The sequence below is a fragment of the Girardinichthys multiradiatus genome, chromosome X, assembly GCF_021462225.1.
Source record: "Girardinichthys multiradiatus isolate DD_20200921_A chromosome X, DD_fGirMul_XY1, whole genome shotgun sequence".
NCBI lineage: Eukaryota > Metazoa > Chordata > Actinopteri > Cyprinodontiformes > Goodeidae > Girardinichthys > Girardinichthys multiradiatus.
The window spans coordinates 36,815,702-36,842,837 of record NC_061817.1 but is presented as its reverse complement, the minus strand read 5'-3'; the positions used below and the strand labels follow the sequence as shown (position 1 = coordinate 36,842,837).

General features: G+C 40.7%; 1 protein-coding gene across 2 annotated transcripts in view; it reads right to left on the bottom strand.

Moving 5' to 3' along the window:
* Positions 1–26,241, bottom strand: part of LOC124862197 (germ cell-specific gene 1-like protein) — a 32,578-nt gene extending 6,337 nt beyond the window's left edge. The window contains exons 1-3 of one of the 2 annotated variants that reach the window (XM_047356019.1): positions 25,704–26,241; positions 12,057–12,104; positions 5,781–5,933 (exon numbers count right to left, since the gene is read on the bottom strand). In XM_047356019.1, the coding sequence (XP_047211975.1) occupies positions 5,781–5,933; positions 12,057–12,104; positions 25,704–25,992 (490 nt within the window). In that variant the 5' untranslated portion in view covers positions 25,993–26,241. The remainder of the gene's footprint in view (positions 1–5,780; positions 5,934–12,056; positions 12,105–25,703) is intronic. The other variant, XM_047356020.1, reaches the window with a different exon arrangement.
* Between the last annotated feature and the right edge of the window lie 895 nt (positions 26,242–27,136).

Sequence of the window (27,136 nt, the reverse complement as noted above, 5' to 3'; positions counted from 1 at the left end):
CTGCGTTGCTTTGTAAGGTCATATGCTGCTGAATCAAATCGGGCGGAAATCTGCTTCATAACAGAGGATAACAATAGGATCTGTTTTCTGGTGATCATGAGTTCATGAGGCTTTCTTCCTGCCTTACATTCGGGATGAACAGTAACAGCAACTGGAGTCATAAAAATGTTAAAGCTGACTGATGTTCCAATCTTTGTCTTTCTGTAATTTTGAAATAATTACTTCTCATTGAGAGAAAACATTAGTTCACGTTTTGTTATGCTACAAACACAAACTTTACTGTATTTTATTGGGATTTCATGTAAAAGACCAACACAACAAACAATGACAATGTGTGGCATGCATTTCTATTTTGCCCCTTTGACTCTGATAGCCCTAAATAAATTCCAGTGCAACCATTTGTCTTCAGAAGTTGCCAAAGTAGAAGAAAGAGTCCATCTGTGTTTAATTTAGTATCAGTCTAAATCCAAACTGTTCTGTTTCTGGCCTCAGAGGTTTGTTGGAGGACATTAGAGAACAACCAGCATCATAAAGACCAAGGAACAAAGCAGACAGGTCAGGGAGAAAGTTGTGGAGAAGCTTATAGCAGGCATAGGTTCTACAACAATATCCCAAGCTTTGAGAATCTCACAGAGTTCACGCCAGGCTTGAAGAGCATTAATCCGAGAATCAAGAGACCCATCATAGCTTTAAAGGAGATGGAGGGTCCACAGCTCAGGTGAAAGAATGAGCTAATAGGACAACTATTAGTTATAAACCCCACAAATCTGGCCTACATGGAAGAGTGGCAAGAATAATAAAAAATACAAGAAGTCCCATTTAATGTTTGCCAAAAGCCATGTAGGGCACACAGCGAACAAGAAGTAAGACGTCTTGTCAGATGAGATTAAAACAGAATTTTTTGTCCAACAAAATGCATTGAGGAACACTAACCAACTTTACCATGAAACATGGGGGTGGCAGCAACATGATGTGGGGATACTGTTCGTCAACAGGGATAGGGGAAGCTGGTTTATGTAAAGGTGGATGGAGCTAAATTCAGGGCAATCCTGGAAGAAAATCTGTTAGAAGCTTCAGATAACTACAGACTGGGGTGGAGGTTCACCTTCCAGCTGGACAACCACCCTAAACATTTAGGTAGAGACATGGATGGTTTAGATCAAAGCAGATTCATATTTTAAAATGGTATAGTCAAAGCCCATGCCTAAATCCAACTCTGTGGCTAGACTTGAAAACATGTTCTCCATGCAATCTGACAGAGCTTCTTCAATCTTGCAAATACAAACAGGTAAAAATTTTAGTCCCTAGATGCAAAAAGCTGGCAGACAAATAACCCAAAGGACTCGTAGCTGTGACTGTGGTGAAGGGTGGCTCCACAGGGTACAAACTCAGAGGGGGCTGAATACAACTGCATGCCACAGTTTTCAGATGTACATTGGCAACATTTTTTTTATCTTGCTTTATTTTCCTTTGAATTCACAGATATGTACTTTGTGTTTGTTCATCGGATAAAATCAGAATAAAATACGAGTTAGTAGTTGTGACATGATGTCTAATTGTTCCCTCAGCTCTCTAAGCCTGATGCAACATTTTAAAACGATAAAGAATTTTTTCGGTTTCAAATGCTACAAGGAGAAAGCGCTTTTAGAAAACAATTTTCTGTAGGAAAAGAATTTTCTTTAATTCTAAAAAATATATGAAGAAATAAAAAACTTAAATCCAATGACATTATAGCAGTAAAGCATCTCAATGCACAATTTCACAAATAGGTTTCTTTCAATCTTCTTCTAAAAACATACTTTAGGAGCTATTTGATTTCTATTATCTATTAAGTAATGTTTGCCATGACCTGCCAACAGATGAAACTACCTTTAAAAGTAACATTCAAAATTGTATGTAACTCTAAAGGTTAAAAAGGTTAAAGGTTTACATTAGATTAGAACAGCAGTGAGTCTTAGTACAACATGATCCACCAGGAAACCAGTGCAGATCGGAGCTGCAGCCCAGCCTCTTCCTCAGTAATAAATCAGAACGTTCACAATCATCACAATTAGCCATTACACTAAATCGATTGATTTAATACACCAGTAATTAGACATTTAATCAATTAGACATAGAGGCGTAATATTTTATGGAATTACAGCAAATCAAAAAAAGTGAAAGTGAATGAGTGGAAGGCTCGTTACTGGTGAAGATGTGGATCATAATCAATCATAATCTGTGAGCTGCAGGAAGACGTGTTTCCATATGAAGCTGAGCCACTTCAGGTTTGCAGCTCTCTATAAACAAAGTATTGCTATGACTCCACCATGGCGGTATGATGGCAGTGGTGCAGGAGGAGGTTTGTGTTCTGTTTAAAACTGTTCTGTTAGTAACTCAGTGGCACAAGGAAATGTTTCCCATCATTTCTAAAGGGAATGCTAATTATGTTGGCTATATTCACTATAATAGAATGTAAGGTTCTATTGTTGTTGCAAACATGAAGATCTCCTTCCAGAGTTTGAATGTCTACAGCCTGGAAAGGTTTGGAAGTATTTTCCTGGATGCAATTATTCTGATATTACCACACTTTATTACGCTATCCCATTTCAAATCCATCCATCCAGTTTCCAGCCACTTTCTCTAAAAGTGTCCACCAATAACCTTTTTCCTAGATGTTTTATCCATCAGGTTTTACATCATTTGGATACATGATCATCTGATGAGCGAAGAACAGAAGCCTAAAGGATTTTATCCTTTACTTCAGAGGAGGTTACTGGTAAATTTGTCCTCAGAGATCCGAGGAGCAGACCAGCAAATAGAGCCAGCTTGTGTAAGAGGTTTAATCTGAATCGGGATGAACACTCCTGGCAGAGATACTAAACCATCTGACCCAAAACATCCTCTGTCAAATCTGCATCACTCTCACTCCTCTTACCATTTATAAGGCTGCTGGAAATCCATGAATTTTTTTAATATCTGGAATACAAGCCGGAATTTGCATACTTTTCCTTGGAAACTAAAGCTCTAATCACACTTACTGGTTAAAAAATGTTTTATATTGAAAACAAATGTTTCATATTACTGCAGACAGTTAATGAAGGATGAAAAGTAGTAAAATAGTTGCATTTGTCTTTCATTTTCATCTAATGTAGATAATTTACAGAATATCCTTTCATCTCATTTAAAGCAAAGCAGCCTGAATGTGATGTACATGCACCTCACACGAAAGTACTCGGCCCCCTTGAACTTTTCAACCTCTTGCTACATTTCAGGCTTCAAACATAAAGATATAAAATTCAATTTTTTTGTGAAGAATCAACAACAAGTGGGACACAATCATGAAGTGGAATGAAATTTATTGGATGTCAAACTTCTTTAACAAATAAAAAACTGAAAAGTGGGGTGTGTAATATTATTTGGCCCCCTTGCATTAATACTTTGTAGCGCCACCCTTTGCTGCAATTACAGCTGCAAGTCTCTTGGGGTTTGTTTCTATCAGTTTTCACATCGAGAGACTGAAATTCTTGCCCATTCTTCCTTGAAAAACAGCTCGAGCTCAGTGAGGTTGGATGGAGAGCGTTCATGAACAGCAGTCTTCATCTCTTTCCACAGATTCTCGATTGGATTCAGGTCTGGACTTTGACTAGGCCATTCCAACACCTGGATACGTTTATTGGTGAACCATTCCATTATAGATTTGGCTTTATGTTTTGGATCATTGTCTTGTTGGAAGATAAATCTCCGTCCCAGTCTCAGGTCTCTAGGAGACTCCAACAGGTTTTCTTCCAGAATGGTCCTGTATTTGGCCCCATCCATCTTCCCATCAATTTTGACCATCTTCCCTGTCCCTGCTGACGAAAAGCAGGCCCAAACCATGATGCTGCCACCACCATGTTTGACAGTGGGGATGGTGGGTTCAGGGTGATGAGCTGTGTTGCTTTTACGCCAAACATATCTTTTTGCATTGTGGCCAAACAGTTTGATTTTGGTTTCATCTGACCAGAGCATCTTCTTCCATATGTTTGGTGTGTCTCCCAGGTGGCTTGTAGCAAACGTTAAATGAGACTTTTTATGGATATCTTTGAGAAATGGCTTCCTTCTTGCTACTCTTTCATAAAGGCCAGATTTGTGCAGTATACGACTGATTGTTGTCCTATGGACAGACTCTCCCACCTCAGCTGTGGATCTCTGCAGTTCATCCAGAGTGATCATGGGCCTCTTGGCTGCATCTCTGATCAGTCTTCTCCTTGTTCAAGATGAAAGTTTAGAGGGACGGCCGGGTCTTGGTAGATTTGCAGTGGTCTGATAGTCCTTCCATTTCAATATGATTGCTTGCACAGTGCTCCTTGGGATGTTTAAAGCTTGGGAAATCTTTTTGTATCCAAATCCAGCTTTAAACTTCTCCACAACAGTATCTCGGACCTGCCTGGTGTGTTCCTTGGTCTTCATGATGCTCTCTGCGCTTTGAACAGAACCCTGAGACTATCACAGAGCAGGTGCATTTATACGGAGACTTGATTACACACAGGTGGATTCTATTTATCATCATCAGTCATTTGGGACAACATTGGATCATTCAGAGATCCTCACTGAACTTCTGGAGAGAGTTTGCTGCACTGAAAGTAAAGGGGCTGAATAATATTACATGTCCCACTTTTCAGTTTTTTATTTGTTAAAAACGTTTGACACATCCAATAAATGTCATTCCACTTCACGATTGTGTCCCACTTGTTGTTGATTCTTCACAAAAAAAATAGAATTTTATATCTTTATGTTTGAAGCCTGAAATGTGGCAAAATGTTGAAAAGTTCAAGGGGGCCGAGTACTTTCGCAAGGCACTGTATAATTAATCTGAACATTACGTTTTGTGTTTTTAAAATATTTACCTGCTGAACAATTACCTAGATATGCAATATTTTAATTGACATTGAAAACCACACAATTTCTGAATTTTTTTAAATCGATGTTTTTCTATTTTCATGGTTTATAATTTTTTTGGTCTACACTTCCCTGCTCTAACTTGCAATTCATGCATCAACATCAGTGGTTTTAACACCATGTGAACACAGCAGGACAGGATTCTGTCATTTTGTGCAACAATCCTGGGTTTTGTGCCAGTTTTTGCAGTTTCAGCTGTATGATAATCTAAATCAAAGAGTTTACAGCTGGCCTCAGTCTGAAAATAGTAACTGGGACTGCAAATGGTTGGGACTGGATCACTCCCGACCTACCAATCTGCTGAAGACTGGTAGGTCTGAGCAGCCTCCATCTGAACAGTGCAATGCCGTACAAAATGGTTCTATTATGTTTTATCTCATTTATGGTGAGCAAGAGAGATGAATGTGGAACAAAGGTTTTGCAATTATCACTAATATTCATTTCGAGTGTGATAGTTAAAAACGTTCAATGAGATTTAAGAGTGACTTTATAAATTTGACAGACTGCAGGACATAATCAGAACATCTGTTTGCCTTTGTTCAGACTTCTTTGTGGATCACATCCTGCAGTCTGATAAATTCTGACCTTCAGTCGATGCCTTTTATCTCCAAATGAATCAGTTAAGTGAGTCACAGTACTAAACAGTAATAAAAAAAACAAAAACATTTTTCTCTCTTCAATCACTGTCGTTTTCATGGCTGAAGAAAGAACAACTTCAGTCCGATGCTAAAATAGGAGCAAATTGCTGGACTTGATGGCCGTCTGCATGTATTTTGTACAATCTGCTTTGTGAATCCAGTGCAGAAACGAAGCAAACAGTGGGAGGAAAAAGCCTTACCAGCTGCTTTATGTTTTCTTACCGGAGAGCACGGTGAAGACGGCAGCGAAGGCATTGAGTTTGAGTCCATCGATGACGTTGCTGGAGTGGAAAAGTTCCAGACACATGAGGCTGAAGCCGACCACCAGGAGCAGGATGTACAGCACCTCCGAAACCACAGACAGCCACAACACACCTGCAAAAAAAAACTACAGTTACTCAAAGATTCCCTGGAGTTTCAGTATTTCAGTTTAAAAAGGTTCTACATTTTATAGATTCATTACAGGCAGAGTAGTATATTTCAAGCACTTCTATCTATTCATTTTGATAATTATGGCTTAAAGCTAATTAAAGGTCAAAATTCAGACTCTGTGAAAATTTGAATATAACATGAAACAGATAAGTAATTTTTTAAGACATAAATGTTAATCTATGACTATGTTATGACCATGAGTGCTGTATCCAAGCATGTTCATGGAAATTTGAGTGGAAGGAAAAAGTGTTGTAGAAAAAGCTGCACAGGCAACATAGAAGACAGTCCTTGTGTTATTATCCCAGTGATGTTCTAATCTATCTGGATGCACCTGCATGGTTTTCTTTATTGATATTACAGATCCCTGGTTATCACAGGGATCTTTCACCTCATGACATTCTGCTCAATAAACAAATAATCTTGTTGATTTTTTCGCCATCTCTATTAAAAACTGTAAAAGCTCAAAATAAGCTTTTGTTACAGGAGCAAAATAACAGTTTTCAACGGGGACTGTATTGAGCAGAGCTGTGGGAGTGACAGATGCATCAAGGATTGAGCAGCTTCTGCAGCAAAACTGATTTTCAAAATAAAACAGGAAATGAGGGAAATATCATTGAACATGAAACTGGAGCTCAACAGAAACACATTTTCAAGAAAATCAGAATAAATGAAAACTCGGAGAAGTTTGACTATGGAACCAGTTCAATCCAAAACAATTAAACTCAGAGACCGTAATACAGTTAGCTGCTCCCACATGTAAACATTAATCAGCAAAACATTCAAACTTATTCCTCATATATTATGTTACATTATTCAAAGGATGGCCCAGTCATGACTATTCAGATGAAGTAATTTCCCTCATAGATAAAAAACAGACAAACTTTGCATTTTCCATCCATTTCATATTTACATCCACTGACTGTTTTCTGCTTTCTCTTGAGCTGAAAGTTTTTATTTCCGACCCGCCGACAGAAACAGCATCCAGGAGTGTAAACCCTCCCGTGAGGCGGAGGCAATATTGTTTCCCATTTCTGTCGTCCTGAATATGATTATCAGCAGACTTCATTGAACTGCAGACAGTCAATAAAACATGTTTGGAGGGACTTGGCTGATAACAGGAAGGCAGCAGCTCATCAGACCGAGTCTCAACACAAGCGGATATAATTACTTACTTTAATTACAGGCGTGTGTGTTTGTGTCAGCGACGTCTGCAGGTCCTGAGTGTGACGCTTGTTTAGCGCCATTTCTTTCATGGCTTCTCTATAGATTTCCAAAACAAGAATGGAAAATTTAATTAAATTTAGACCCTCAGGGAGGCTCACTCACCTGGAAGAGAAACAACCCCATACATGGATTATATCAGGATGCTGCACTGCTGGTTCCACACAGGACTCGTCCCAAACAATCAGAGAGGATTCATCTGAGAAGATAACTTTGCACAAGTCTTCTGCTCTCCAGGCATGAACATCCTGCAGAATATTACCCCAACTGGCTTCTTGCTGCTGCTTCTGGCCAAGAGACTTCACTTATTGCTTAAGCAGATGACCACAATCCGGTTGTTGCACATTTTGAACAAGCTCTGCACTGGTGGCAACAGGAGACATTCCTGCAGCTTGGTGGATCCTCCTCAAAGTCCTTAAACCTTCTACACTGCAGTTGAACCTTTCAGCTTGAAGTTCTTGATGATCCAGACAAAGTTTAGCTGCAGGTTTCTTACCAGTAGCGAGGTCATTTAGGTGCAAAGTGATGATGGCTGCATGCTTTTGTTTTCCATGTAGACGGTGACTGTAGGGTTGCAGCAGGATACATTCAGCAATCTCAGCGCAGAGGAGCAACCCAGACGTTGTCTGGTTAAGTAATGAGTAAGAATTTAAACAACTTTTTAATTTAAAATTCAGTGGAACAGGTTCACATCTCTCTAAGATACTGAATTATTTCTTAAAACCTAATTTAGTTTTATGCGAATTTTACACAATTCAACCCGATTTACTTTGTCAGAAACTCCAGAAGACTCAGGTGGAGGCCTCAACCATCTTCTGGATCAAAGACTACCTGACAAACAGACCACAGTTTGTGAGACTGAAGGGTTGTGAGTCTAACCAGGTAGTCAGCAGCACAGGAGCACCACAGGGGACTGTACTCTCACCATTCCTTTTAACTCTGTACACCTCAGACTTCCAGTACAAGACAGACTCCTGTCATCTGCAGAAATACTCGGATGATTCTGCAGTTGTGGGTTGGATCAGAGATGGACAAGAAGCTGAGTACAGGAAGGTGGTGGACCGCTTTGTGGCATGGTGTGAAAACAATCATCTCATTTTGAACGTGACTAAAACAAAGGAGATGATTGTAGATTTTAAGAGAAACAGGAACAAGTCAAAAACTATTTCTATCATGGGAGAAGAAGTGGAGGTGGTGGAGGAGTATAAATACCTCGGTGTTCACCTGGACAACAGACTGGAGTGGAGATGCAACTGTGAAGCCATCTACAAGAAGGGACAGAGCAGACTGTACTTCTTGAGGAAGCTTAGATCCTTTGGTGTTTGCAGCAAGATGCTGCATATCTTCTATAAGTATGTTGTGGAGAGTGTGATCTCTTCTGCCATCATCTGCTGGGGAAGCAGCATCAGAGCCAGGGACAACCACTCTGAAGAAACTTGGATAATAATAATTATTATTTTAGAAAGTATTTTGCAATTCAGCTGATAAAACCCACCTAGCAGCATATTGGCTTCAAAAGACAGCAAAAGAACAAGATTGTCTGGCTTTTCCCATCATCTCTGCTTCTTTGCAGCACTTTTTTCCTGAGATGGTTTTAACAGATGAAACCATCAGAGAACTTTTATTAACAAGCTGCTCAGTGTGAAGCTGTGAATTTAAAGCTTACAGCAAAAGGCACCAAAGAACTCTCTTTCTTCTGGATGCTCAGATATTCCTTTCATCAGCTCCAGGATATAAACATTACGTGGAATCCAGAGCCAGGTGGAATACTGATCAGGTGGGATGTTCTGCTCATTTAGAGAACAGGTTCATTGTCTGGATAAATTTGGTGCACACCGTGTCATCCTGATCATTTCAAGGCTTTGGGTTCCAATAACTTCAATAAATCAACACTGACAACTCAACTAAAAACACTCAGCTTGTTCATATATCAATTAGCACATGTCAGTTTCCCTCCACCTGCTCCTTCATCAGCATAATTATACAAAGCTGATGAAGGCCTCTGGGTGGGTTCAGTCTGGGACCATCTTCCAGATTATATAGTGCAGACCAGCATACAGATTTGGCTTTTTATGCACAAGAACTGATTTTCTCCAACTCACCTTAAAATGTCTCTCCAAACCACAACAAACTTCCTGCACACCGATGGGCTTCCCTGAATCTCCAGAATATGAGCGTTTTCATGTCCATACAGGGTCAAAGGAGGACCTGGTGTCTATCTCCAGGGGTCACTGGCTACACCCTGGTGGGTCACCAGTCCATCACAGATGGCACAGGACAAACAACTATGCAAACTCTCATACCTAACCCAGTTTGGAGCGACCAATTAACCTATCAAATATGAAGCAAAAAACAGGGTCTAACTTTTCTCAGTCAATTTCTGAAATGTGGATGGATGGATGGAAAGAAGGATGGATGGATGGATGGATAGATGGAAGGATGGATGGTTGATGGATGGAAAGAAGGATGGATGGATGGATGGATAGATGGAAGGATGGATGGTTGATGGATGGAAGGATGGATGGATGGAAGGATGGATGGATGATGGATGGAAGGATGGATAGATGGAAGGATGGATGGTTGATGGATGGAAGGATGGATGGATAGATGGAAGGATGGATGGAAGGATGGATGGAAGGATGGATGGATGGATGGAAGGATGGATGGATGATGGATGGATGGATGGATAGATGGAAGGATGGATGGTTGATGGATGGAAGGATGGATGGATAGATGGAAGGATGGATGGTTGATGGATGGAAGGATGGATGGATGGATGGATAGATGGAAGGATGGATGGAAAGAAGGATGGATGGATAGATGGAAGGATGGATGGTTGATGGATGGAAGGATGGATGGATGGATGGATAGATGGAAGGATGGATGGATAGATGGAAGGATGGATGGTTGATGGATGGATGGATAGATGGAAGGATGGATGGTTGATGGATGGAAGGATGGATGGATGGATGGAAGGATGGATGGATGATGGATGGATGGATGGATGGATAGATGGAAGGATGGATGGTTGATGGATGGAAGGATGGATGGATAGATGGAAGGATGGATGGAAGGATGGATGGAAGGATGGATGGATGGATGGATGGATGGATAGATGGAAGGATGGATGGTTGATGGATGGAAGGATGGATGGATAGATGGAAGGATGGATGGTTGATGGATGGAAGGATGGATGGATGGATGGATAGATGGAAGGATGGATGGAAAGAAGGATGGATGGATAGATGGAAGGATGGATGGTTGATGGATGGATGGATGGAAGGATGGATGGAAGGAAGGATGGATGGATGGATAGATGGAAGGATGGATGGTTGATGGATGGAAGGACGGATGGATGGATGGAAGGAAGGACGGATGGAAGGATGGATGGATGGATGGATGGAAGGATGGATGGATGATGGATGGAAGGATGGATGGAAGGATGGATGGATGGAAGGAAGGATGTATGGATGGAAGGATGGATGAATGGAAGGATGGATGGATGGAAGGATGGATGGATGGAAGGAAGGATGGATGGATGATGGATGGAAGGATGGATGGATGGAAGGATGGATGGAAGGATGGATGATGGAAGGATGGATGGAAGGATGGATGGATGGAAGGATGGATGGATGGATGGAAGGATGGAAGGATGGATGATGGATGGAAGATGGATGGATGGATGAATGGAAGGATGGATGGAAGGATGGATGGATGGATGGATGGAAGGATGGATGGAAGGATGGATGGATGGATGAATGGAAGGATGGATGGAAGGATGGATGGATGGATGATGGAAGGATGGATGGAAGGATGGATGGATGGATGAATGGAAGGATGGATGGAAGGATGGATGGATGAATGGAAGGATGGATGGATGGATGGATGAATGGAAGGATGGATGGAAGGATGGAAGGATGGATGGAAGGATGGATGGATGGATGATGGAAGGATGGATGGATGGAAGGATGGATGGATGGACATACATTCTTTAAGAAATTCAGAATCTTTTTTCTTGTCCCACATTTATTCAGACCAAGATACTAATTTCACCCTTTTCCAGCCTTTTTAAGGATGAAATAAAGAAATGTGAAACCAAAATGTTCCAGTTTGTGTTCTGTATGACCAGATACAGTATATGTCATAACTGTTGTCTCTGTTTGTCTCATAGATCTTGTATGTAGGCTCAGCATTTGGGCAGAACACGCAGCTTCTGCCACCAGGTGGCACCTTTTAGTGCGAGCTGTGGGCGGAGTCAAGTACAGCCAGGCCACACACCCACTAATCAATTGACTCCGTCCACAAACACCAACTTTTAATAAAAAGGTCTCCAGGTTCAATGGTTTGTTAAAATCCTTATATTCCCAAGTCTGTATGCACACACTGAAAATGGAGTTTTAAAAAATTTCACTTTGACAAAAAGTCTTTCAGATGCTTAAACGCACCAGAGAATCTCTTTTTGCAAATTATCATGGAGTAAGCCCGTTATATCGTTGTTCTGTCTTAAGCAGATGTTTCTGAATGTTGTTAGACATCGTCAACATCTCCTGTCCTGCTTCTGTTACAAACTCACTTGAAGATGTTTGTGGTAATTTCCCCATTGAGCTCATTAAGATGCATCCTTAATGTAAACCTGTAGGTACGATGCTTTTTAAAAAAGTCCCATTTTTGTCTCTGCAGGGTTGCTCGTTTGACACCCCCTGACAATCACAGAGACCCAGAAAAGAGATGTGAATGGTGGTTTTTGTATTTTTTTATTTGTTTCCTCAGATTTCACTTGGCTCTGGGAACAGGTGGAGAGCTGCAGGGAGTGGCGGCAGAGCTTTAATGACCGTCATTACTCACCTCTCTCTGACGCTGGGGCCAGATCAATGAAGCTCCGGCACTTCTCACCTGAGAGGAGAGACAGCGAGTCCAGGGGTAGAGAGGGATGGAGGAAAGAAAAGGTGAAATGAGCAGGGAACAAAGCAAAGAGAGGAGGAGACGAGCCAAGAAGGGAGAAAGAGATGAAAATTAAAGCAGAAAGTGACAGAAGGAGCGTTAATGCATCAAACTGGTATCAATTATTATAACATGTCAGGTTTGTAAAAACAGCCAGTAACTCTGAATGGCCCTCAGCTGCTAATTCATGTCTTATTCTGCAGCAGAGTCTCTCCTATCAGGGCAGAACTTGTCAATGTCACCTTTTCTGACAATCCCACAAGGAAACGATTGGTTTAGTCTGAAATGAATTTATTTCAGTTTAGTGCTTCAAAATTGGTTTTTGGACGATAGATAGCAGCCTGGGTAACAAAGGAATTTGCAGTGAAGATACCAAAGTTATACATTTATTTATTACAGACATGATTCATTAACAAATGACACATTAGAGTGTTTTCAAGCATGAATGACCTGTTTAAGGTCATGCCACAGTAGCTCAGGTCCAGACTTGACTAGGTCATTCCAAAACCTTCTCTTTGGGATCAATTAATTACAGCAAGTCTTTCAGATCCTGAAGAACCAAGCAGACCCAGACCATCATACTACCACCCCAATGTCTAAATGCTGTCATAGTTTTACACCAGATGTAACGAGACTAAAAACGTCCACTTTTGCCTTCTCAGTTCACAGAATGCTTTCCTAAAGGTCTTGGCCATCATCCAGATGTTTTTTGGTAAATGTGAGACATTTACCATCCCACATTAAGGCAAGCAGACAGCCTTCACCTTTCAAACAGTCATAGAAGGAAAATGTGCCAGTTTTACATGGAAAAACAAGAATCCATATCAAGATAGTTTTGCGGTTTGATAAGTAGATTAGACAGAAAATCATCTCCTCTGATGAAGTTGCTCTCTTGTTTCCTTCTTTAGTTGTTTGTATCTAGAGATTTTCAGGACTAAATTAAAGGTAAACTTCATGCTGAAATTACATCTGTTAACACTGTCATAATTTACATTTGTTAAAGTAATGAATTTTTATTCACTATTCAGAGCTGCAGAGAGCAGATTTAATAACATTTCTCTTGGGGGTGTTTGGAACCTTCTCGGCTACATATTATTTCTTTCTAGCACGCTCCGGCGGCTGCAGGGAGTTCATCAGAGCTCAGAGCGACCCGACGGGTCACAGATCAGCAGCTGCAACACGAGCCATTACTCAGGCCCTGAGGTGTCATGGAAAAGGAGTGGGCCCATCCATAACCAGCCGGATTACCAAAGAAACCCTACTCCACACAGTCCAGATGAAGACACTGTTTCAGGGAAACGCCGGATAATTTCAGTTTGAAGCACTGAAACAGAACATCTAGAACTGCTCTGAAACAAAATGACCACTGGAGGTTTTGCTTCTAAGATGCACAAAAAGCATCATGTCATGTGTGCAAGGTGCATCTCAATACTTAAAATATAGTCAAAAATCTAATTTTTTCAGTAATTCATTCGAAAAGCAAAACTCATTTATTATGTAGATTTGTTCCCTACAGTATTTCAAATGTTTATTTCTATTCATTTTGATGCTTATAGCTGACAGACAATGGAAACATAATAGTCAGTTCCTCAGTAAATTTAAATATTAAATATAAGACCAATAAAAAAACAGATTTTTAATACAGAAATATGCCCCTACTGAAAAGTATGTCCATCTACTGTGCGACTTCTACACTAAATACTTGGTCTGGGCTCCTTTTGCATGGGTTGCTGCATCAATGTAGCATGGCACAGAGGAGATCAGCCTGTGGTTCTGCTGAGGTGTTCAGGCAGCCCAGGTAGCTTTAACAGCGACCTTTAACCTGGCTGCATTGCTGGCTCTGGTGTCTCTCATCTTACAACATCCCACAGATTCTCTGTTCGGTTCAAGTCAAGCCAGGATACTGGTGTTACCATAGTGATTGAAACAGCTTTTGGTACCTTTGACGGTGTGGGCCAGAACCAAGTCCTGCTGGAAAATGAAATCAGCATCTCCATAAAGCTTGTCAGCAGAAGGAAGCATGAAGTGCTTTAAAATGTCCTGGTAGATGACTGTTTTGACAGTGGAATTGAGACAACACAATGGACCAGAACCAGCAAATGATCTGGTACCCCAAATCATTACTGACTGTAGAAACCGTGGAAGGTCTGACTCCAGCTGCAGTCTGCACCTTTTGAATCCCCCCCAAGCTCTTGAATGGGCTTTGCCCAAACCACACGTTCTCCTTCCACTCAACTTTCCATGAATATGCTTGGATCCACCAATTTTTTTTAACCTTTTAGTGGAGGTAGCCAGTGACTGTCTTCAGGACAACTGTCACCAGTCCTCCCCATAATGTCTACACCACAATCATGGGAAAATAAACTTTAAGGTGAAATTCTAACATGTTACACTGTATCTGTTTGGTTAATGTTAACTTTTCAGTTATAATTTATTTTATTGAGATGAAGCTTTATAGTTTGAAAACAAAGCTGCACTAGACATACATGTGCACAGCTCCATGAAACTGGCCTTAAAACAGACATAAATGTTCAAGAAAACCTCAAAATTCAGTAAATGTTTGGTTTTCCCTTTACATTTTTCCGAGTAAAAGCTTTGTCTGTAGTTTCGAGACAAACTTAAACTCTAAGTATGCTTGTTTAGGATTTTTGTAACTTTTTAAACATATTAATTGTTAAAATAAATTTGTATTTAATTTATGTTAAGAAAACACCAACCTTTGCAAAATTGATCATGAGCGGACAAATCGGTAGCCATCAGGATCATTTTATTTTAGGTGTAAATTCAATTTAAAAATCAAAGTAGAAAACATAAAAATCTGACTTAGGTGAAGATAATAGAAGAGAATGTTGCTTCGCTTCGCTTCCTCCAGGTGAATCGTATAGAGTCAACTCTGATCTCTAACTTGACCTCTTGAACTCTAACCTCTTATGGGATCAGATGTATTTCTCCATCAGTGTGAGCTTGACATCACTGCTCTTGGAGGAAGAATCACTTCGAAAATCTCCTCAAACACCATCTACTAGGTTCTCTGTAACGTGCGTCTGCAGAGTTCTGTTCACCTCATAAGTTCTTCTCATCCCCCTTTTTCATTTGTGATCCTGCAGCTCGGTGCTGCAGATGAAGCTTCCTGTCTGTCTGCATTGTGTGGTTCGTGGATCACTGAAGAAGTTCAGCATCTTAACCGTGGGATGTGAGTTCTTTACTTCATCCAGAATTGAAGTCAATCCACCCACAAGGCAATCTGACCTCTTTGCTATGATGAAGAAATTCTGCCACAAAATTAGCTCCGTTGTCCCACCAACATAGCACTGACTGCATAACCTCCCAATGTTTGCATGAGTAATTTCCATAAAGATCCTCATGGATCAGGACCGTGATTTTACTTAATTTATTTTAGTGGATAAATTGCCTTTTACGTTGAATATGCTGTTTAAATTAGTCAGATCTGCCACTGCTTTGTTCTTCTTTCATCTGGTGACCGTTTCAGTCGACCACTGACTGATAGACATCTTCCTGAAGGCCACTTGTGCAGTCAGGACAAACATGCAGACCTTTAATGTGGAATGCATGACTTCCATGTTCCTCATTAACTCTCGCTAAAGACTAGTTAGGGGGAATCTGTCCCAAACAAGGAGTCAGAGAGACCGGAACATAGAAAGCTGCTCTTCTGTTGGATCATTTGTGCTTTATCTGCTCTAAATCTGCTGATTTATCAAAAAAAGCGATTACTTCCTTTTGCCTTCATTAATGTTCCTCCTGCGAGATGTCTTCCTGCAATCAATACTTTTGAAAGATCTTTCAAATTTACTTCAGTTCAGTTTACTTTATTTATATTTGTACCACAAGTTTAACAATTGTCAAACAAAAGGCGCCTAAGTTGACTTGTTTATACTAACATGTTCCTCCTGCTGCAGGCAGACAAGACAAGAATCTGATGATCGAGTCATTAGGAAACAAAGAATTTAAAGATATTTTGTTCCATAAACGTCATTTATTGTGTTATTTTTTTGGTTTTATTAAACTAGAAATATTTATTTTCATTAGATTTTTATGATTTACTCCTTTTGACGTGGTCTTAAATGTATTTAATTTGGGCAGTGGGGAAACACGAGGTGTTTAAACGGGGTAATTATAGTCAAGAAAAGGTCAGACCATCCATCCATCCAACCATCATGGATGGATGGAAACCTGGGTTTCTCAGGGCCTTTCAAACATTTGTATTTGGATTTTACCTGCTTTTTCAGTCTTTGGGTCTTGAATAAATAATGCTTGGTAGAAAAATAAAACTTAAGGTCCAAAACCAGATATTTTGCACAGATCTGCAACTGCAACCCATTTGTAGTTGAAACTCATCTAAGATCTCTCCAGCCATTTTTTCTGAGGTTAAAAGAGATCAAGTGGTAAAAAAAAACAATAAAACTCCAAAGAACAGCATTAAGTGTGCTGCAGCCCAAAGGTGAGCAGCTCAGCGTCTGATTAGGACATGAATTTAAAATGTAATTAAAGAGTGAGCAGCTCATCTGTGGCCTGATGACAGGACCAACAGCACAATCAGTATTCCTACTTACACCTTCCTACATCACAACGCAGCTCTGAAATGTTAATTACAGACAAAAAACCAAATAACGCCACTTATCACATTTTCAGTACATCAGGATGTAATGAAACTGATTCATTTCAGGCTTCAGGTGCTTTCCAACATCTTTTCTCCCTGTTTCACTTCAAAGTCCCATAATTCCTGTTCGGATCAGGCTTTCATTGCAGACCCCCTGCAGCTGGGAAGCCAGTTTAATCAGGGGTTTGATGTCGTCTGGAGGTTAATTACAACTCTGATGAGTATGAATGGTTGTGAGAAACAACAGGTAAAGAACCTGAGTGTCAGTCTGAATCATTTAGTTGAAACATGAAGAACGTGTCCATATGCAGTTATAATCAGACTAATTATACAGCAGACGGGCGTAATTACTGTTAATTACTGTTATTTTAAGTATTTATCACAAACTTTGTTAAATTCTACAAATATGTAATAAAGTTGTCCATTTCTTTGAATCTGAGTACGCTATTTTTAATAACTGTACAGTGTTTTATCTTATATTGTAAATTTGCCCTTACTGTACTGTCTCTTATTCTTATACTATGTTACATGTCTGAATCTGCTTGCTTCCCTTTTGTCACTGACTGGTAGACATGAATTTCACCCCCTGAGGGACAATAAAATATATTTCTATTCTATTCTATTCTATTCTGATTAATTTGAACCAAAACCAAAACAAATTATAAATCATTATACTTATTAGAATATTTTTTAAAGTATAAATAAGAGTTCAATGAAAGTGATGCACTGCACGGTGGCCCAGTTGGTAGCACTGTTGCCTTGCAGTGAGAAGGTCCTCGGTTCGACTCCTGGCCGGGGGTCTTTCTGTATGGGGTTTGCACGGTTTCCCCGTGCATATATGGGTTGTCTCCAGCTTTCTCCCACAATCCAAAAGCATGACTGTTGGGTTAATCTCTCGAAATTGCTCTTAGGTATGAATGGGTTTCTGCATGGTTGTTTGTCCTTTGTTGCACTGGGCTGGCGGCCTGTCCAGGGTGTACCCTGCTTCTTGCCCGCAACAGCTTCCCCACGACCCTGAATGGAAGAAGTGGGTTTAGAAAATGGATGGATGGATGAAAGTAAAGCCGAAGATGCTAAAATACAAAATGTACAAATACCAGAGACAGATGGATGGATGACCAAATGACAGACAGAGAGAGATACAACTAAAAACGATGAACCAAAAGTTAAATGGCTCCTTAGAGGTTTATGAGACAGCTGAATGAACTGAAGGAGATTAAACCGGCAACAGAAAGGCACGAACATTGATGGCCCTGAGTTTATAGAAAGGTCATTTCAGCATAAAGTGAGCTGAATTTTAAGCCTCCTCTTGCATCAACAGACCCTGTTCTCATTACCGCCGTTAAAACAGTATCAAGCTGAGCTCCTTACGTGTCTCTCAGCCAGTCGGAGCAGATTGTTGTGATGTAATGAAGAGATTAATCCTCACTGAAGAGTCCATGACTATTTTATTTTAACCTTTAACTGCCCTGTGTCTCCAAAACCCTCCCATAAGTCAGGGTTTCCAACACGAGTTAATGAATGCTTCAAACCCCCGAGACTCATAAATAAAAAGGTGTTTTCACAGAAAGATGCTTCTGGAAAAGGAAAACAGGAGTGCTGGAGAATCTCGTTCTGAGCACCGAAATACTTCAAATTTATATGAGGATATCATCTTATTTCTGTTTTCCAGTTACAGGATAAGTAACAAACACTCGTGTTGTAAAATCACCTAAAAAAATGACTTTTCACAGAAACAAACTGATAAATAATTTTTACAGTTTAAAGGTAGGTTAGAGGTAACAAGAAGATACATGATACTGGGTCTATGATGCAAGACAAACTTTAACTTGTCCGTTCCAGATATTGCAGTTTGTATGCTTGTCGAAGGATGTTTTCACAGCTGAGGTGTTTAAAACGAACTCTGGTTCGTTTCCCCCTTGGTGCGGTTGGTTTGGATCAAAGCAAACCATAAACAACCGCTCTAGAGTTCGTTTGGAAAAGTTTAGTTTGTTCAAAACGAACTCTAGAGCGGTTTAATTATAGTGTGAACGAATTCGATCTGACACAGCTGCCAGGAGGTACGCTGCAAGATTAAGCTAATCGCCTTTCTGTTTGCGTTGCATCGTGGGAAACAGGAGAGTAAATAAACTTATAAATAGGGACGCATCCTTTTTGTACACATCTTCTTACAATCATTTGGTATACTTTTCAGAGAATTTTGCTTGAAATAGTAACTAGAAAGACACGAATTATATAAATTCTCCGTATTTTCTGCAAGCTCAGAACACAGCATCTGCTTCAGGGGAAGGAGCAGGGATGCGTCCAAACTAGTGAACCTCATCAGGGTTCAACTGCAAGGGAACTGAGGCCTATGACTTCACCAGAGTTCACCTGTTTGGACTATCCAAGGAAATCATTTCCAGTCCAAACAGTTCAGGTGGGAAGGTGACAATAATCAAAGAGGCAAAAAATAGGAAAAGAACATTTAAAGTTTGTGCACCAAGATTACGAACCACCAGAGAATCTGCTCAGGACAAGGAGAAAGTGCCTCTTTAGGTCCAACACATGCTGCCGTTTCCATTGCTCGCAGAACAAGCCGGATCCCATTCAGAGGTTCTGTTACATCAATCTCTTTGGGTCAGAGTCACATCTGGACACTAATAGGACATCAGCAGTGGTCTCTATTGATCTGGGTTTGGATATCTGAAGGGTTTGTACTTGGAATTTGGAACCATGGTTGTTAATGTCAAAAAGATGCTGTAAAAAACAGTGAGTCTTGCAGAGCTTCATTCAAAAACAGATGCACTTAGCTTACTATACAATACTATACATTCAATGCACATTCAATCCAATCCTGGTTCTGGTGTTTTTAATGGACAAAAGGTCAGACAATGAGATAGGGATGTGTACTGAATTCGGTACTTTATAGGTACCGACCGAATTCCGTCTGTACTACCGAGTACCCATCCACGTAAATTCAAACTGTTCCATGTTTCGGTACCTAAACGCATCATTGTGACACTAAGGAAGTGGAAGAATGAGCAATTTTCCATGCCGGACATGAACACAGCATTGCACGCACAAGAGCAAGGTAGCCGCTGGTACCGTCAACAAAGCAAGCATGGCTGATAGAAAGCAGTAAATGAGCAGTAAAAAGGCTACGAAACTTTTCTGTTTTCACCTTAAAATGTGCCATGTAAGCAGGGCCTAAGCTCCCTCGGTTTATTCTCCTGCACCGCTGTTTGACATTAATCAGTCTCACTGGTTTCCATTCCAGCAAACCTTGCATTACTATTGGCCAATGCAGTTTCCACTAGAGATCCAAAATAAATTGGGACGGCAGATATTATCGGCCAATATATATGTAATTTTTATATCGGCATCGGTCCGATGAGCAAAAATGTTCGGTGATGTCATATTGTTTGGTTTGTGTGACTGCCGGATTCTAAACAGTCCCTGAACGCAGCTGGAGACGCCCCAATTCGCGCATGCGCACGTTAAAGTTCAATGGCAGGTCAACGCTAAAGCTAACATGTCAGCAATCTGGGAGTATTTTACGGTATCCCAAAAAGACAGCCGAAAAGCAATATGCAATTCGTGCAAAGGTGAAGTTATGCGAGGTGGTGAGCACGCAAGATCTTTCAATACCACAAATTTAAGAACACATTTAAAAAATAAACACCCATCGGTGTACAATGAATACCAGCAACAAACTAATGTTAGCAAGCCCGGAGCTACCGCTAAACAGGGAACTATTGCACAAGTACTGGAGAAAACAAAGAAATTCAGCAAAGATTCAGCGACAGCCATATCTATAACAAAGAGGATAACCGAAATGATTGCGCTGGACGACCAGCCTTTCTCTATAGTAGAGAACACACTGTTTCGTTGGCTCATGGAACACATGGAAGCATACCGAATCGCCATTTTTTTTCTGACACTGGACTACCTGAACTGTACAAGGTTGTTGCTGCACGCATTCGTGAGCAGTTGGATGGAAATGTGACTGCTATCAGCTTTACGACGGACATCTGGAGCTCCACTGTCAGTCAAATAAGTATGTTAAGTCTCACAGCTCAGTGGATTGATGAGAATTTCAAACTAAAACGAGCTGTGTTGCATGCCCACAAATTCACAGGCTCTCACACAGGCGTGCAATTGCCGCTGCGTTTGACGACATGTTGGCTCAATGGAACATTTCCAAAGAGAAAGTGCACGTAGTCCTTGGTGACAACGCTGCCAATATGCAAAAGGGACTTGTCTAATGTGGTATTAAAAGCCTTGGTTGCATGGCACTCAAACCTCAGTTAGCTGTACAAGATCGACTTATTAACCAGCGTAGCGTCTCTGACTGTGTTGCTATGGGAAGACGTTTAGTGGGACATTTCCAGCATTCACAGCTCGCTACATCACAACTGTGAAACATCCAGACAGAGCTGGGCTTGCTTAACAAGACCCCCCAACAAGATGTCACAACTCGTTGGAATAGTACTCTGTACATGATGAGAAGCTTACTGGAACAGAAACGTGTGCTCAGAGTGTATGGGGCAGATCACGAGTTCCCCGTGTCATTGACTTTGAAGCAATGGAGTCTTATTGAAAACATGACCACACTGCTGGGCCCATTTGAACAGCTGACGCGAGAAATAAGTTCACAATCGGCTTCTGCTGCGGATGTGATGCCCTCCGTTGTGGCACTAAAACGTTTACTAAGCAAGAACATGGAAACAGATGCTGGAGTCGGCACTGCAATTCCACCTTATTGGAAGCAGTTAATAAGCGCTTCACGTGAGCTTTCTGTGAACCGCTTTACTACCTGTCAACCATTTTGGACCCAAGATACAAAGATTGTTACTTTCACACTACACTGAAGGCAACTGCCATTAATGAACTACAGCAAGAAGTTGACATGATGACAAATGACGAGGATACAGATAAGGCTCCTGCAGAAGAGGATGGACCAGGGGAAGAGGCACAGACTGAGCGATGAAAGCGGGCATTCACTGATGAACATGTTCGGCGCTTGCTCAACTTGTACGCAATTATCTTTCGGCTCCATGCACCAGCACAGAGAGTGTACGTCTCTTCTCAGCTGCATCACTTATTGTTGATGAAAAAAGAAACAGAATCCATTGTGAGAAAGCAGAAATGCTTCTCTTTGTTAAAAAAAACATGGACTTTGTTATGAAGTAGTTGATTTCCAACATTTAACAAAAGCACTTTGCTTCACTGACACTTAAGTTCACATTGAAATTAGGGTTCAAAGTCATAGTGTAATGCACACTTAAGTTCATACCTAAAACTGAAGGTGGATGTTGACAGTTAGAACAAATAAGTTTACAGTCAGATAAGCTGAGCTTCTATTTTTTTTATGGCTGTTTGTTGTTACAGGGGCTTTGTAAATGTTCCTGCTACATCTTTGCCTAAATTTTTAAAGGCCAGTGCAATGTGATTGTACAATTTAAAGGCAAATTTGCATTTTCAATTAAAAAAAGAATATGAATTTTTCCTATTATTATTAGTATGAATATTAAAAATTTACATTCATTTTAATATCGGCAAATATCGGATATCGGGCACAGCAGCAATACCAATATCGCACATCGGTATAAAAATATCATATCGGACCCTCCCTAGTTTCCACAACCAGAGCTGCAAGAACAAAACATCCTTCGGTTCGTGCAGCTCTGGTTTGGCAGTTCTTGCAGCACTCGAGCTCTTCTGAACTATGAAATGTCTTGACAAGAGAGAACTTTGCTCCAGAAGACTAGAATAAAAGGCTAATTTCTCTGTTTAGATGTTTTTACTTTTCATAAATTTACATCATATATAATCCTGCCGACCTCCTGCTTGCACTTCTACACATGAATCCATAACAGCTGCATCGGTGTCCTTGCCAAAGCTCATTTCTGCTTCTCTGATGGTTACATTCATTTAGAAAAGTTCAGGAGACATTTTAGAACAACATATGTTGCCTTTAAGACCACACTTCTTCCCACGATGTCCATTTTTCACAGGAATCCCACATTCTGCACAGATGTCTGAGGCAGAAGAAGGAACAGCTCCTGTCTGCAGTCCTGACCTGCTCCCAATAGAGACTGTTGGAGAAGTTAATAACCAGAAGTAAGGGCTGCTGGAACTTAGATGAACCAGTACAGAACTTTTCTTTTTGGCTTAGCTACTCCTTTACCACCACAAACAAGAGCAACAACATCATTACTCCAAAGGAAGCGTGGTTTGTTTATACTTCTTCATATGTGCTTCATCCAGGCATCCTTTGTGGGAAACATTTCTGTTTGCAGGAAGAATGAGACAAAGTAGCACCAGGAACTGTCTATGGCTTCATGTCCTCAAAGCCAGAATGACTTAAATACTCGGAGAAGGATTGGGAACATTACAAAATGAGAAAATCTGCATGAAAACAACTTTTTCTGGAATGTGTTGCAGCAGTTGTCACCACCTCTTCAAGCTCTTACCTTAAGGGAGGCGTTTCAGGACAATAAGACTGAACAACAGCTTCTACCCAAAAGCTGTTGCTGCTCTGAATGCCGCAAACTGAAATGTATGCGTGTCTGTGTGAGTTTGTGTGCATGTGTAAATATGTATATGTATGAGTATACAACTATATAATACTTATTTGAACTGCACTTTTGTTTTTTCTCTTGCATTGTCTTCGAGAGCTGCTATTTTTAAATTTTGTTGTGCGTTTTTGTACAACGACAATAAAGGGATTCTGATTCTGAAATACATGAAGTGTCTGCTTAAGTCACCTACTTAAACTCGTAACTTATAACTGCTGCAAAAGCTCAGATTCAAATGCGGACCAGTTGACCCAACAAAGACCTTAAATTCTGCTGAAAGTCTGAAATAGAGAATCCAAATCCACAAACCTTTAACTCATAAATTCACAACATACATCCTGCCATGAACATGATGACATCTATGTGCAGCTAGGAGTGATGCAAACCCAGTTTTATCATGATTCAGGCAGCCACCATCAAGTAAATATGCTCAATAAAACATAAAACCAAGCAAGAAATCTGCCAAATTTCCTGCGGCTGGGCTTTTTCTGCAGAGTTAATTACAAACACTGACAAGCAGAGACAGACGTCTGTGTTTTCTGATACTCAAAGTTACCAGATAATGTCGCGTCAGGGGTGCCATGAGCTCTCTAAACAAACAAGTCTTTGGTAAAACAGTCTAAATCAACGAATAATTAAAAACTTTTCTCGTGTCAACTTACGACTTAGACTACAGGGGGGTCTTAGGATGAATGTTGAAGAGATTATGTTTTTTTCCTCTCACATTAGAAGAAGGGAAACTGAGTTCTGTTTTAGCGCGAGATTCTCTGTAACTTACTATTTAAATGCTGTGAATTTAGTCCCTGACAAAGACCCAGTTTGCTGGTTTTGTAAATAATTAGATGTTTTTCTCCCTAAGGAGGGTTTATAGGAAACCACACTGACACAAGAGGAACGAAAGACTCAGGAAACCGACTGGACTTTTAACACAAAATACTCCAGAATGTTTGTTCATTTACAAGTATTCACATCTCTTTAACATTTTATTTCATGTTTTACAAACACAAACTTCAGTGGGTTTTATCGAGTTTTTGTGTGATAGGCCCAACACAAAGTGCATAACCTAGAAGTGGAATGAAAAGAATTCATTGTTTGCAACATGTTTTTTCACAAATAAAGACCTGACAGCGTGGCGTATGTTTGTATTCAGCCCCCTGAGTTAATACTTTGTAGAATAACCTTTTGGGGTCTCTACCAGCTTTGTACTTCTGGAACAGGGGTGTCTGCATGTTTTAGATGTGTTTAGGTGAATGAAAGCAGGGAAACATCTAAAACATGCAGGACACCGGCCCTCGAGGACCAACTTTGGACACCCCTCATTGTTGAACAGCATTTTTTAACTCATGCCACAGATTGTCGTTCCATTGTAGCCCTGGCTGTATGTTTAGGGTCACCGTCTTGCTGGAAGGTGAACCTCCACCCCAGTCTTGATTCTTTTGCAGCCTCTAACAGGTTTTCATTCAGGATTGCTCTGTATTTATCTCCATCCATCTTACCATCAGCTCTGACCAGCTCCACTGTTACTGCTAAAAAAAAATGCATCCCCATAGCATGATGCTGCCACCACCATGTTTCACCTTGGACATGGTGTTTTTTGCCACAAACAGCTTTTGCATGTAGGCCACGCAAAACTCATCTGTCCAACGCATCTTCTTCCACATGTGTGCTGTGTCTCCTAAATGGCTTTTAGCGAGCTGCAAACCGGAGCTCTGAAGGCTTTTCTTCCCAACAGTCTTCCAGAGAGGCCAACATTTGTGGAATGCAGTTTTACTGCAGGTACTTTTTCCAGGAAGCAGGAAGTTTTGTGAAGAGAAAATGCAAAGCATTTTTTAAATTATAATTTAGTCATATCGGTTTAAACTCTTGATTCAATTCGGTGTTGGTGAAATTCCTTTAAAATTAGCTACAGTTGAGCTTTTCCATGGACTTTGGTGACCTCATATAAGTTTTAAAGTGTAATCACTCTGAAAGTATCAACAGTTTATTAGGCTTTTATTTTTTGCATTTTCTCTCAAATACACAATGGCTGAACAAGACCAACAGCATTAACATTAATGGCCCTGTTCTGGACCCAATAATGGAAGTGCCTTTAGAAATAAGGAGGTTCTGGAGGAAAAACATTCCATGTTTCACAGCTAAAAAAAGACACATAGTTGTTCTGTCAACAGATCCTAACTGCAACTCCTCCAGACTTTTCTGTCCCCTTTTATTTCTACAGCAAAACCATGCAAACCTAGTCCGTGGGTTTTATTCTTAACAGTCTCTAAAGTACGCGCTGTTATGGAGGACGGGTTTTTGTGTGCGTAAAGACGCCAAAACCTTTTGTAAACACTTGTATAAACAGGGAGTCTTCTGGAGGGATGTACCCACCTGCTCCGTGGATGTTCTCCTCGCAGGAGTACCAGATGCCGGTGTGGAAACGGCGGAAGAGGAAGCGGTCGTCCCCGGTCTCCCAGCTGTAGTGCACCTTGTTCTGGTCCGTCTCGTTCACGCCGTAGTCGATGCAGTTGTGGCTCCGCTGCTTGCTGCAGTTGGGCTTGGGGACGCGCTGGGTGCCCTCGCACCAGTATGTGGTGACGAAGGCGGTGGTGGAGAAGAACAGAGCCGCCAGGTTCAAAGCTACCGACAGCAGCGCGCGACATTTCCGCGTCGTCTTCATGGTTTCCCGCCAGAACCATGCGGGAAGCAGGGAGACAGAGGCGGTCAGAGGAGGGAGCGGAGAGGCTGCATGGCGCGGAGGCTTTACGCGCGTCTCCTTCCTTCAGGGTTGTCCTCAGCGCAGACTGAGAGCTCGGAGTTATAAATGTCTTCTTCCATCTACTACAGCTTCTCTGCTGAGGTCCTGCAGCTGAGAGCCGCTCCGTCAGAGAGCTCAGAGAAGTGAGGCTGAGAGCGGAGCATCCCTCTGCTTTCCTTCTGACGGCTGCTTGTGCGTCATCACCTGGACCGAACCGTAATCACACACGGTTCGCACTTCCATTATCCCCCGCTTCTCACTGCTGAACGTCACTCCTTTACAAGATCAGTTATATTATTAAATATTTTGATCACCAGCAACAGTCTAAATTCTAAGATCCAGTAAATAATATTTATTCAAAGCTGCAAACAAAGGTAGAAAACAAGGCTTGCAGTAATCAGAATCAGAAAAGCTTTATTGCCAAGTACGTTTTTGGACATACAAGGAATTTGTTTTTGCGTAGTCGGTGCAATACAGTACATATTAAACAGTATAAACATATCTACAATATAATATAAATATATGTGCACAGTTTTAAGTGAGTGAAAGTAAATATAGAGCAGTTTAAGATGCAAGAGCAATACAACAGTGCAGGTGATCATTGTGCAAGTATGGCAGTGCAAGTAAAGCAGGAGTCCATGCTGATGTAGTGTCCTAGATCAGAAGCAGCTTTATTGGCGACATCTGCGCACACAAAAAATTTGACTTCAGTTGAACTTTGCTCTCAAGACATTTTAAATATATAAAAAAGATTTAATTCCAGTTTTACCATTTTGTTTTTTATCCAATTCCATAACCATAGAAGCACTGAGTCAGGTGGACCTTCAAAAGGCAAATAGAGTACTTTAGAATACTGTTGAGCCATCCATTCCCTTAGCTCTTAGCAGCCATGGGATTCTTCTTAAATAAAATTGATTCTATTAAAAAGAAAATCTTTGACATACTCTCGAAGATGATTACTTTATTCTCAGCAAGTGAGACAACATTGGAAATAACTGCAGAACCTGATCTGTGTTTGGACTGTTTTGATCCTGTGAAGCTTCCTGAGTTATCAGAAATATTAGCT